Source organism: Diabrotica undecimpunctata, chromosome 7 (assembly GCF_040954645.1).
Source record: "Diabrotica undecimpunctata isolate CICGRU chromosome 7, icDiaUnde3, whole genome shotgun sequence".
Classification (NCBI taxonomy): domain Eukaryota; kingdom Metazoa; phylum Arthropoda; class Insecta; order Coleoptera; family Chrysomelidae; genus Diabrotica; species Diabrotica undecimpunctata.
In genome coordinates this window covers 54,660,366-54,673,014 of record NC_092809.1, presented here as the reverse complement: position 1 = coordinate 54,673,014, position 12,649 = coordinate 54,660,366, and the positions used below count along the sequence as shown (strand labels likewise).

Sequence of the window (12,649 nt, the reverse complement as noted above, 5' to 3'; positions counted from 1 at the left end):
CCTACTATAGTTAATTTAGCTGTACACCTGGTGAATCGACTACGACTTTATTTCTTAACTAACTATAAAATCTACCTAACTATATGTATATATATGTATATATATATATATATATATATATATATATATATATATATATATATATATATATATATATATATATAGTCAGGACTTACGTATTAAAATAAAATGAAATAAAATAAAATAGAACAAAATAAAATTGAATAGATTAGAATACAATATAATAAAATTAATTAGAATAAATTGAAATAAACTAAACTAAAATAGAATCAAATATAATAAAATAGAGTAAACTAAAATAAAACAAAATCAAAGTAAAATGGAATAAAAAGATCAAATATATATATATATATATATATATATATATATATATATATATATATATATATATATATATATTTATATATGTATATATATATATATATATATATATACAGTCCTCTCTCTCTATAACGATATGCAAGGGACCGGGAATTTTCATCGTTATAAGGAGAGATCGTTATACAGAGAGAGAGAGACAAAATTCGGTACTGTAATATTAATAATACTAAACTAAATACCCTATTTTAATTAAAAAAAAATATCAAAACGAATATAAATGCAGAATTAAAACATGTGTACTGTACAATAAAAAAAATAATATGCTACTTTAAAACATATTTAGCCCACATTACCAAAAAAATCTGTCACCTTGGTCTGTCTTCTTTTCCCTTTCCACAGAACTGACTTGACCTTGTCCTGAAGATGCATCGAATCTTCCACAGTACTCATATCGTCTTCCTGGTGGATGAAGAATCGATGCAGTACTTTTGCCGCATCCAATGCCTGCTGAGGGGTCGGAGCTGGTACTGGCTCTGCTGGCACTTCCGAGTCACTCTTTTCTTCTTATTCTACACGAACTGCTTGCAGAATGTCCTCGTCAGAAAGTCCAGATGTTGTAGCTACATTTTCATCAACTTCTTCAAAATGTGTTAGCTCTTTCGGTCCGTAGGTGATAAGTAAGTTCATACTGTCTGGCCCAAACATCTAATGGCAGGTCATCTTCATCATCAGTCAATCCTTGAGCCATACTGCATGTTTGAAGGAATGTTTTGTTGTATTGCTCATCACTTCGTCCCAGGATTTACTAATCATTAGGATGGCGTCAAGAATGTTTAGTTAAAGATCTCCATTATTCTCAACCAATTCCATCAAAAGTCTTCTCCTGTAATGGCTTTTCAAACTCTTGATGACACTTTGGTCCATGGGCTGAAGGACACTCGTTGTGTTTGCTGGCAGAAAACAGAGTTCGATGTTTTGAAGGTCGCGCAATACACGATGTGCAGGACAATTGTCTACAAGCAAAAGAATTTTTTCTCTTTAAGCTCGATATCTCACTTTCTTATCGCTTCTTCAAAAATTTCCGAGGTCATCCACGCACTCTTGTTTGCTTTATAGGTCACCGGTAGATTTTTTATGTTTTTTAAAGCAACGCGGGTTTTTCGACTTCCCTATCACTAACACTTTTCGTTTCACCGAACCTGTCATGTTAGCGGCCACTAAAACTGTAATGCGTTCCTTAGAGAGCTTTCCACCAACGCACTTTTCCAATTTAAATTTTAAAGTTCTGTTTGGTGTCATTTTAAAAAACAATCCAGTCTCATCCGCATTGAAAATGTCGTCTGACGCATATCGTGCCTTCAATCCAGGCCACACGTTTTCTAGGCAATCATCCGTTACGTTTTTGTTAACATCGCGAGCCTCTCCGCTGATTTGCCCGTAGTTGATCTTGTGCCGCAGCTTCCACTTGCTCAGCCAACCGTCAGATGTCTTGAAATTCTCATTTCCAAGTTCAGTTGCAAAAAACTCAGCTTTTGTCCTGACCACAGGCCCAGAAAGTGGAATATGGTTCATACGCTGCTGCTGGAACCACTGAGGCATAGCGCGATCTAAATCTTCGTGCTGAGGTTTCCGCAACTTCTTCCTGCTACCGCCCTCCATCTCCGCTTTAAGCCAATTTTTTCTGTCCATCCTTCCATATCCGGTTGCTTTTCACCTTTCTCTATTGCTCGAGTTATCGATAACTTTTTCTCCACCGAGAGCACTTTACGCTTTTTCGAAAACATGTTGACTGTTGACACACTAAGACACAACTTAAACTGGAAATGAAAAGTCGTCAATAGATGACAACATCTGTGTGATAACAGTTAGGTACGCCGCCCGAAAAATAAACGTGAGTCACTTAATCCTCTGATAAGAAAGAGTAGAATGGGTGGCCGCATTCCTTAAGCGCAAAACAAAACAACCGCTGGACAATGACCTTGCCACTCGTGACCCAGGTAGTCTGAACTTTAAACACAATAACACATTTGTCATCAACTATTGGACGCTAAAAACTTATCGCTATAAAGAGAGAACGATATCGGTATAGAGAAAGAATTAATACATTGTTCTTATGACGAACCAACCAACGTTTACTATTTTCATCGTTATAGAGGAATTATCGTTATATAGGGAATCGTTATAGAGAGAGACTACTGTATATATATATATATATATATATATATATATATATATATATATATATATATATATATATATATATAAGCGAGAGGGAGAAATTTGTCGGATGATACTTACTTTCTTTTCGTATCAACTCACAACCCACTTATGCAAAGAAACGAAATCTGATGTAACAACTACAGATAATGCTCCTTCTAGTCCGATGACCGCTATCGATCGTTGGATATTATGTAGTCTATCACGTTGGCTGTTGTGGAGTAAGATTTTAACCCATAGACAAAATAACAGTATGTCATTCTCGAAAGTCAATAAAAAGCTAGTAGCTGCGAAGGTTTCTTATTTTTATAAACTTAACTCGGGGCCGTTTTCTTCGGCTTTTAAGTTCTAAGGTTTGAATCTTAGCTCTTACTACTATTACTGCCTAGATATAAGAGCTTATCCATTCTGTCCACTACTGCCGCTCCGATTTTATTATAGTCAGTTTTATATTATGTGTTAACTATAATATATTTAGTATTCTTCGCGTTGAGTTTTAATCAATACTGGTCACAGGCTTATTTTCTTCGTTAGGTTTTGAAAGTCCTTACTATAGTTAGCCAATGCTAAGGTATCGTTGGCATATCTAATGTTTTTCATAAGTAAGCCATTCACTACAACGGCTCATCTTGTTTCCATTAAGGCTTTTTTAATATTTCCTCTGAATACAAGTAAAATAGTAAAGGTTCAAGTACATATAGGTCAGAATCAGGTAATCAGATAGTTTAGATAATACTAGCTGACCCGATGAATTTCTTACCTCCTTGAGGTCTGCTTGCCATTATGCTTAATTCAGTGCTAAACTTAGTATTACTAATACTAATACTAAAAATATTTTATCTACAAATTAGGTGCGCGCGCAAATTCAGTACTAAAAATTACTTACTAAAAAGCTTGTACTAAAAAAGCTAATTTCTTGTACTAAAAATGACAAAATCTGAACTAAAAGTGATGTTATGTTATATATGTTTATATTATGTTCTTAAATATGTAAAGTCATAACCAAATAAAAAGTTTAATCGAGCCATATAAAGCAAATCCTTGTTTATATGTGCCAAAAGATCCATTGTACAAAAATAGGAATGCGAGATTAAAAGCTTTGGAAGAAAAATAAATGTGGAATTGCGCAAACTTTTTGCAGATGTAGCAGTAGCAGAGATAAAAGCCAAGTTTAACAATTTACGAACAAACTTCTCACAATAACATTGAAGGTATTTATCTTCTGTAAAACACTGAAACCAACATGATTAGTCGCAAACAAATAGACATGAAAAAAGTAGCAGTATAAGTAATGTTTTTTTTTAACCTAGAGCTTTATAATTATTTTATTTTATTAGATTGACAAACTTTTGCTATGGTATTGTCATCGAATGCCATAGTCTGTGGACTAGTACGCATTTCGATGCGCATCGCCCCGCCTCGAATTTTCCCATTGGCTCTTGACCTGGAAATCCCTATTTATCGCTCGAACAGCGCATATAAATATTGGCGATTTTCGGGTCAGCAAGTCAGTCCCTCACGGGCTCTCCAAGAGCTTAGTGCTCTCGGGGCTCTGCTTCCTGCATTTATTTACCATTCTCTGTGGCTGAGAATTGTTTCAACTTAACTTGGTGTTTTTATTTCGATGAAGAAATTGTCATATAAGAAATATCTTTCCTTTTTCAAGGCAAGACACCGAAGATCAGTATTTTCCAAGTCCATAACCCGAAAATGGACTTAAGTAGGGGAGCTCTCGACAGTATATTCGAAGCCCTCTACAGAGCACCCGGAGACAACAGAAGGTGGTTAGACCCTTATTTGTTCCCCCGAGGTGACAGTATTATGAAAAAATATTATTCATAGCGGAACATTGCATACCTAGATGCTCACAGGACAGCTTTTCGTCTTTACCAGCCAATGAAAATGCTACTATGGACGACATAGTTTTTTTAAGTAGTGAGAATCAAGAAGAGGAGATCGAAAACAAAAATTTTTTAAACATTGATTATTGTATTGTGAGTATAAACTTTTATTTACCAATTTTGTTTGAAATTTTTTAATTGGAAAATAGTTATGAGGAATTTTAGTTTAAGGATATAATAAATATTTAATGAGTATTAAAAATTTATTGGAAATTAAAATCACTTAAGCTGAAAAGTCTTTTTTTTTAACGTTTCAACTTCCAAAGAAGAAGCTTGTTAAAATATGAATACAAATATAAATAAATGTGTATTTATTTATTATGATATTAATCATTTATTAATATGATTGATTTTACAGAGCCCGTTTGCATCACAGAAACACCCTAAGCGGAGGAAATATTATTGCTGAAAAAAGAAATAAACTTGACGATGAAGGAATTTTTTTCAATCGGCTGATGTTTTGCTAACGTTAACAAATGCTCTGGCAAATAAAGATCAGCAAAAATCTGTGAAAACTCTTCCTGCAAAGTCATATTTAAAAGTATTTGTAGAATTTGTGTAAAGTCAGTTAGAGTTTTTGTTTTCTGATGAAGAGACATTATTAGAAAGACAAGAAAAAATAACAAACATTATTTGGGATGCCAGAAAAAAAGTATAAAAAATAAAAATTTATAAATATGTATGTTGTGTTTTATTTAAATTTCAAGTTACTTATTTATTAATAATAATATACATTTTTTACATGTTAAATCTCTGTATGGCAGTATTTTACCAATCATCTGAACCATTGCTACTGTTGAAATAACTCTTAAATTCATTTCCTTCGTTATGAGCTTTAGCTGTCGATGAGCTTTAAGCAATACTCTAAAGATGTTAGCTAAGATTCCAAATGAGCTTTTAATCATTTGACGTACTCTGGGGAGTCGATAATTGAATATTTTTTCAGATTCTGATAATCCTCTATTAGGATAAGGTTTCATAATTTTACTGGAAATTAACGAAAATGCGTCATCTGCAATTAATACAAATGGAATTTTCGATGTAAGACTGGGTAGAGCCTGATTATGGGTAAATTTAAAGAGTTATTTTTTAGGGCTCCACACAAATTACTTTCTCGGAAAACACCACCATCACTTATGCAACCATTTGATCATACATTATAATAAGTGAATTTATAAGCCAAATCTCACATGGCTAATGGAATAATGGAACTATTGAGAGATTCCCTTTATAATTATTATAAGATGAATCAGCAGATATCGGAGGTTTAAACATTATATGTTTTCCATCCAAAGCATCAATACAGTTGGAAAACTGCCACATTTCTTGAAATCCTTTATCAACATTTAACCATTCTCTACAAGATGTTGGGGTCTAAAAATAACGTTATTTAGTTTTCATAATTTTATCTCGTGTATCTTCTTCTTAGAGTGCCATATTCCTACGGAACGTCGGCGACTACCATGCTTATAATATTTTTATACTGATCTCGGCCTTGCGCTACGTGTAGCAATTGGTCCGCTGTCAAACCTGTCCACTGCCGCAAATTCCTCAACTAAGAGAGTTTCTTCCGTCCTATCCATTTCTTTCCTTCGATTTTACCGTTGAGAATTAGCCGAAGGAACTCATATCTAGGTCCTCTGATTATATGTCCAAGATATTCTAGTTTACGCCTCTTAATAATATTTAATAGAGTTCGTTGATGTCCCATTCTTCGAAGAACTTCTTCGTTTCTGGTTCTGCTAGTCCATGGAATTTTTAGTATCCTTCGATACAACCACATCTCAAACGCCTCGATTTTATTCATGATATCGGCGTTTAAAGTCCAAGTTTCACATCCATATAAAAGTACAGACCACACGTAACATCTTGTAAACTTTTCACGGATTTCTAAATTTAATGAGTTATTGGATAATAGAGGCTTGAATTTTTGAAATGAGTTTCTTGCCTGTTCAATTCTACATCGAATTTCGAAGGATGGATCTAGATTTTGGGTAATCCAACATCCAAGGTATTTGAATCTCTGAACTCTCTGCAGCGGTGGTTGGTTTAATATCAGTTGGGTTGCGCCGATATCCACTTTACTGGTCACCATGTATTTAGTTTTATTAATATTTATCGACAGTCCCCAATTTGTGCATTCCATGTCAAATCTATTGATTAGCTCCTGCAGATCGTCGATGTTTTCAGCTAGAATCACAGTATCGTCGGCGTATCGTATATTGTTAATTATTTCTCCTCCTATGATAATTCCTTTTTGATCTTTTAAAGCTTCCCTAAATAGATTCTCAGAATACACGTTAAAGAGGGTGGGAGATAGTATACAGCCTTATCTTACGCCTCGTTTAATACTGATTGGCTTTGATTCTCTGTTGTTGGTATTAATAATGGCTGTTTGGTTCCAGTAAAGTTTGGCAATAAGTTTGATGTCTTTCTCATCTAGTTGGATGCTCTGCAAGGCGGTAATTAGTCTGGTATGCTGAACGCGATCAAATGCCTTTTCAAAATCAATGAAGCACATATATACGGGTTTTCTTACATCTCGTGTATATTTACCTTCAAATACATTTTTTTGGACTGGTATATATAGCTTTACAAACATCAGTTCCAAACCTGGAAAAGCTACTTTTATGTATACGAATTGAATACATTACTGATCTAAACGTTTGCAGAGTTGCCAAAAATCTTAATGTAGTTTCCAACCTAACCAAAAAAACAAGGCATCAAATTTATACATATAGCTAAACACAATTTATATACAAACCTGTATCTTGCTGAAATACTTTCTCTAAATTGCGTATCCTGTTTTTTTATCTTATTCTCAACTAGTGCTAACAATTTTGTAAACACAATATTATTCATTCGTAAACAGCTTTTATATGCCAAAGGGTCTTCTACTAATAATTCTTCATTCAACATATTTAATATTCCTTTGCCTAGCTCTCTTCTGTCGATCCATTTTTTCTCCATATACGCTTTTTTTAAGAAGTATATGATTTTTTTCTTAATTGCTAACATCATTATTACAATTAAAGCTACTTCACATAATTTTAGCTTTTTGTTTACCATCATTATTTTCCTGTTTGTTTTGTTTACTCTTATCATAAAACAAACTTCAGATAAGTTAAGCTCTCAATACAAAATTGGTAGAGCACATGCCTAAAGGCTAATTAAAAGTAAGATAGTTGCAAACACAAACCCACATTTTTCATACTAAATCGACTAGAGCTAGTAACTAATACTTTTAGTACTGAAATCAGTACTGAAATTAGCATAAGGGCAAGCGGACCTAAAATTAAAAAATGTGTCAAAATTCAACAAGTTCGCTCCACATTCGAGTCTGTTAGGTAACAGAAATCTCTGGTAATGAAATAAATGCAGTTGAGGTGTGAATAGCGACTTTACCATTTTCAAGATCTAACAACTGCTTGGAAAACATAAATTGCACTTTGATCTTACCCATCGAATTAGAATCTATGGAGAAGCTAAGAGCATATTAACGTGTGTATTAAAAACGGCGTCAGTAGGTGTGGCTAACGATCATACCAATATGGCGGTGGGATCAGGATCTGACTCAATAATATTAATCTGATTTAATCATAATCTAAAAAAGTGCAATACATTTTTAATAAGCTATGTTTTATTTATCCCGCGGTAAACACAAAAAACACGACATATACATAAAGAGAAATTAATACAGTCAAATAACAAGTTGTATCTAAAAGAGATAATAATATTAATAATATTTTAAGGGTAAAATGAATGTACGGTATAATAAAATAAAAGAAATGCGTTTGTTTTACAACTTATATATTTGATAACTATAAATTAACTGACAGTTAAAACTTTAGTTTAATTAACAAAGTTAGAAAGTTATTAATAAAAAAAATTGAATATCTGCCGAATATGCCAATGGAAATACTGTATAAAAATAAAAATAATTATGTTGCAGTAGTTAATAAGAAATTTTAAGATATTTAGGATGAAGATATATGAGTATTCTCAAGAATAGCACGATCTACCTTATAAGATTTTTTATAAATACCATTAATTTATTTTCTGAAGTACGGGCCATTACTTTGTTTACATAATTGTATACTAACCTATGGAACATTATTCCTGAAGATTTTTTATTAAGATTGCTTCTGCTATTGCAACTAAGTTGAGAACAAAACACCATTATTATGCACTATCACAATCTAATAATATAATATTATAAAACTAAGAATATTCGAAAAACAATATTCGAGTTTATTTGTCTACATGTATACTATTTTAACTTCAGAAGATAATGTAAATGTAACAATAACTCCGAAATTATGGCATTTATATACAGGGTGGTCCTTAAGTAATTGTACAAACAAAAAACTGTAGATTCTGCACTTTAAAATATTACGATTTAAGCCAACTTGCTTTAATAAAATGTGGATAGTAAGAAAGATACAGAGTGTTAAACTGGACATTTACAATTTTATTTTTCGCTATAACTTTTACGTTTGTAAATATTTTTGGACAAAAATTTACAGTTGGATGCTTTTGAGTAGGATATATTATAATTTTATACATACTTTAGTGTAACTAATAGAGGGCGCCACATATGCCATATATGTGGCATAAATTTACGCCTAACTTTTTTGTTCTTTTAGATAGCCCTATTTGTGTTAAAAAATATTAAAGATACATTATTTTTACAAAGAAAAGGTATACTTGTTAGTAACCTGAATATTCAACCGTTTTCGAGATAATCGCATTTTATAAGTCAGCTCCACAATAATTCTTAGTTTGATATTTGTGCGGTAAAGCACTGAATACCTGTAGATAAGCATAATTCATAGTTTATTCTTATTAAAACAACAACAAAAATGATAATGTAACATCACAAAATGCTTTGTTATGGGTGCTAAATGTCTTATTGGAGAAAAGATTCTTCATCTTCTCTTTAGGTGATCGTGTCCCGTGTCCGTATTCAGATGTTGGCTGTCATCATGTTTATAATTTCCTTTTGCTATTGCTTCTTAAGTTTCTATAATGGCGGTGTATTACTTTTTCCCTATTGTAAAATGCTGAAAACCCAAAATATGTGGTTCATGCAAGATATTACAGCACCACATTCTAGAGAGAAGGCAGTTAGAACATGCTTAAATACAAATTTTCTGATCGTTGGATTGGTCGTGGTAGTCATATTTCTTGGCCATGTGGTGAGATATTGACATAATTATTTAATTCATCAAAAATCCGAAAAGAATACTTATTATTCATTACGTAAATTGTTTACTCATTTTTATTAGGACAAATAGAAACTAGAGTACAGGCATTGAATAACACATATGTGTCTTGTTTCATAACACTTTTGCTACAAATCTAACCTTAAAGACTCAGCATTTTTACAAAAACATTATCGTTGTCCTAATAACCGATATTGTTATAAGGATAGTAAACACACAGGCAATTTAGTTGAGCATAATATTAGTTCGTTAGTAAATCATAATAGTCCATTTGTTCGAGATGTAATTATAGTTACTCGTAAGCTGTAATGTAATCATATAAATAAGTAATGTCATCGATAGGTTATTCCGTGTGTATATAAGTAACCAATGAATGAGATACATCACAGTTTAATACATTATTTAACCTATGCGACAAATAAGATGTAGTTCCATAATATACCATAAGATTTGGATATGTATCCAAAAGAATATATTCATCCATTATAAATTATAGTCACCACGTAGCCCAGAATTTAATCCGCTTGATTTTGGTGTAAGATGCGCATTAAAACAACGAGTCTATAAGAATCCCATAAATATTCGCAACCAACTATGGGAAGAAATAAATACTTCAGCAGTTTCTTTAGAAGCGATGATGATATTTAATATGAGACGATCTTTTATGGAATATATTGGCAAATGAATTAAAGAAAATGGTGGACATATCGAACACTTACTTTTGCAAAAAGTTTTGTTATTTAGTTTAACTATTTCTTAATTTGGTTTGTTAACAAAATGCTTTGATTATGACTTTAATTTAACATAAAACGTATAATGTTTGATGTAAAATCCTATTATTCTGTTATTTTGTCAAATCCTATTATTAATTATGCTGCTGATATTTTATTTTATTTAATATTTAGTTAACTATTAACTTTAGTTAAAGATATTTTATACCAAAATTCAGAAGTATTAATGATTTTATCTATTTTTTCTTCGTTGCCTGTAGTAATTGCCTTAAATCAGAAATTAAGCAGCTGATTTGTAAAATGCGATTATCTGGAAAACTGTTTAGTTTTGAAGTTATTAACTGGTATACCTTTTTTTTGTTAAAATAATGTACCTTTAATATTTTATATCCCAAATACAGGTAACTTAAAGAGCAAAAAAGTTAAATGCAAATTTATACCATATATGTAGCATAAGTGGCGCCTTCTATCAGTCACATCAAAGTGTGCTTTAAATTATATTTTCTCATATTTAAAGGTACACAGTTGTAAATTTTTAAACATAAATGTTTACAAGAATGAAAGTTATAGCGAAAAATAAAATTTAAATTTTGCACTTAAACAACCTGTATCTTTCTTAATATCAACATTTTATTAAACCAATTTGGCTTGAATCGTAATATTTTAAAGTGTAGAATCTACTGTTTTTTTTGTACAATTACTTAAGGACCACCCTGTATACAGAACAGAACATGAAAAATCAGTATTTCTTAGGGATTTGGGTCTAAACGGCAAAAAATATACTATTTGAAATAAGAAAGTTCATTAGATTTCCAAAAAATACGGACTATCTGACACCAATGTAATGACTATATCATGGACGTATAAATATAGATAAAATATCTTTATTTATACGTCCATGGACTATATTTATTTAGGTTATTTATATTTATTTATTTATTTAGACTATGTTAAGGTCATACCAATAAATAATATTTATTTATTTTTTAGGATTTAAAAATTTGGACCGGATGAAAGGATTTGACTTAAACGGAGCAAAGTTAGTCCTCAATAACATGGCAACGTTACATGCTGAACTGTTAGCGATGAGGCTTCTTGAGCCAGAAACGTATGAGGCTAAAATTAGATCCAACGCTCGAGGTCTAAAACCCAACTACCCTGATTTAAAGAAAAGATCCGAATTTTTTGAACAACCTGTAAACTTATTAACTCTCGTCGAAGACATATTAAAAACTGATCAAGAATGTAGTAGTCAATTAGCACAGTTTAAAAGTTTTATTGCAAAGTTAAAGACAGGGCTTCGACAAAATACTGAAAATTTCTTTGGAAAGATGGTGAGAGATGATTTTGAGACCTTAGTGCATTATGACATGTGGACCAATAATATTATGCAGAGGTTTGAAGACGGAAATCCAGTACAAACTGTGTTTGTTGACTTTCAAATGTATCGATCAGTGAGCTGTGCTACGGATCTTATATTTTTCCTTATTACTAGCGTTCAAATACAGTACCTTCGTAGTCATTTTGATTACCTTCTTGAATATTACTACGAAGTATTTAGTAGCACTTTAAAGAAAGCTGGAATAGTGGACAGTAAATACGGTTACGATCAATTTTTAGACAGTTTCAGAAGAGTATCTGAACCTGTGGTTTATCAAGTTATATTTATGGTTCTGGGTATTATACATCCAAACAAGGACGTAGGTGGAAACGACCAAATGTATTCAATGAGTATTGAAAATGTCAGCCAAACTGCAAAGGATAAACTTATTTTTATGTTTCAACAGGCATTTAAACGAGGTTGGTTAGAATAAAATAACTTAAATACCTACTTGTTTTATTTCTTTTAGCAACAATTTTTTAATTTGTGTTTGTTATACTTACGAAACTATAAAATAAAGTATATTGTCCTTCTTCAGTCTAAGGATAAGTTTAAAATTGATCACCAAGAAATTTGCAAGTTTGGTTTGATTTTGCACAATGCAACAGAACTGGAAATAATTGTCAAGATACGACGTGAGGGTTCTCAGGTGAGGCCAACAAACTGTTTGGGGAAAAAGCATTAAAAACGGAAATAATAAAACGAGTTGCCTCGAATAACATTACTGATAAAATTTATGACAATCCGACGAGAATAAGGAAAAAACGATTTTAGAAACTAAAACAATTAGGGATAACAACTTGGGAATGTTACATTCATCATCAATGGCATCACAGCTCGTTATGAGCCAAA

The 12,649-nt window shown here is 31.9% G+C and overlaps 1 protein-coding gene across 1 annotated transcript in view; it reads left to right on the top strand.

Annotated features, from left to right (window-relative positions):
* The window catches only part of LOC140445366 (uncharacterized), a 34,830-nt gene extending 22,587 nt beyond the window's left edge, over positions 1-12,243 (top strand). Inside the window, exon 2 of the mRNA XM_072537345.1 lies at positions 11,407-12,243. Within this exon, the coding sequence (XP_072393446.1) occupies positions 11,407-12,230 (824 nt within the window). The 3' untranslated portion in view covers positions 12,231-12,243. The remainder of the gene's footprint in view (positions 1-11,406) is intronic.
* The last annotated feature ends 406 nt before the right edge of the window (positions 12,244-12,649 follow it).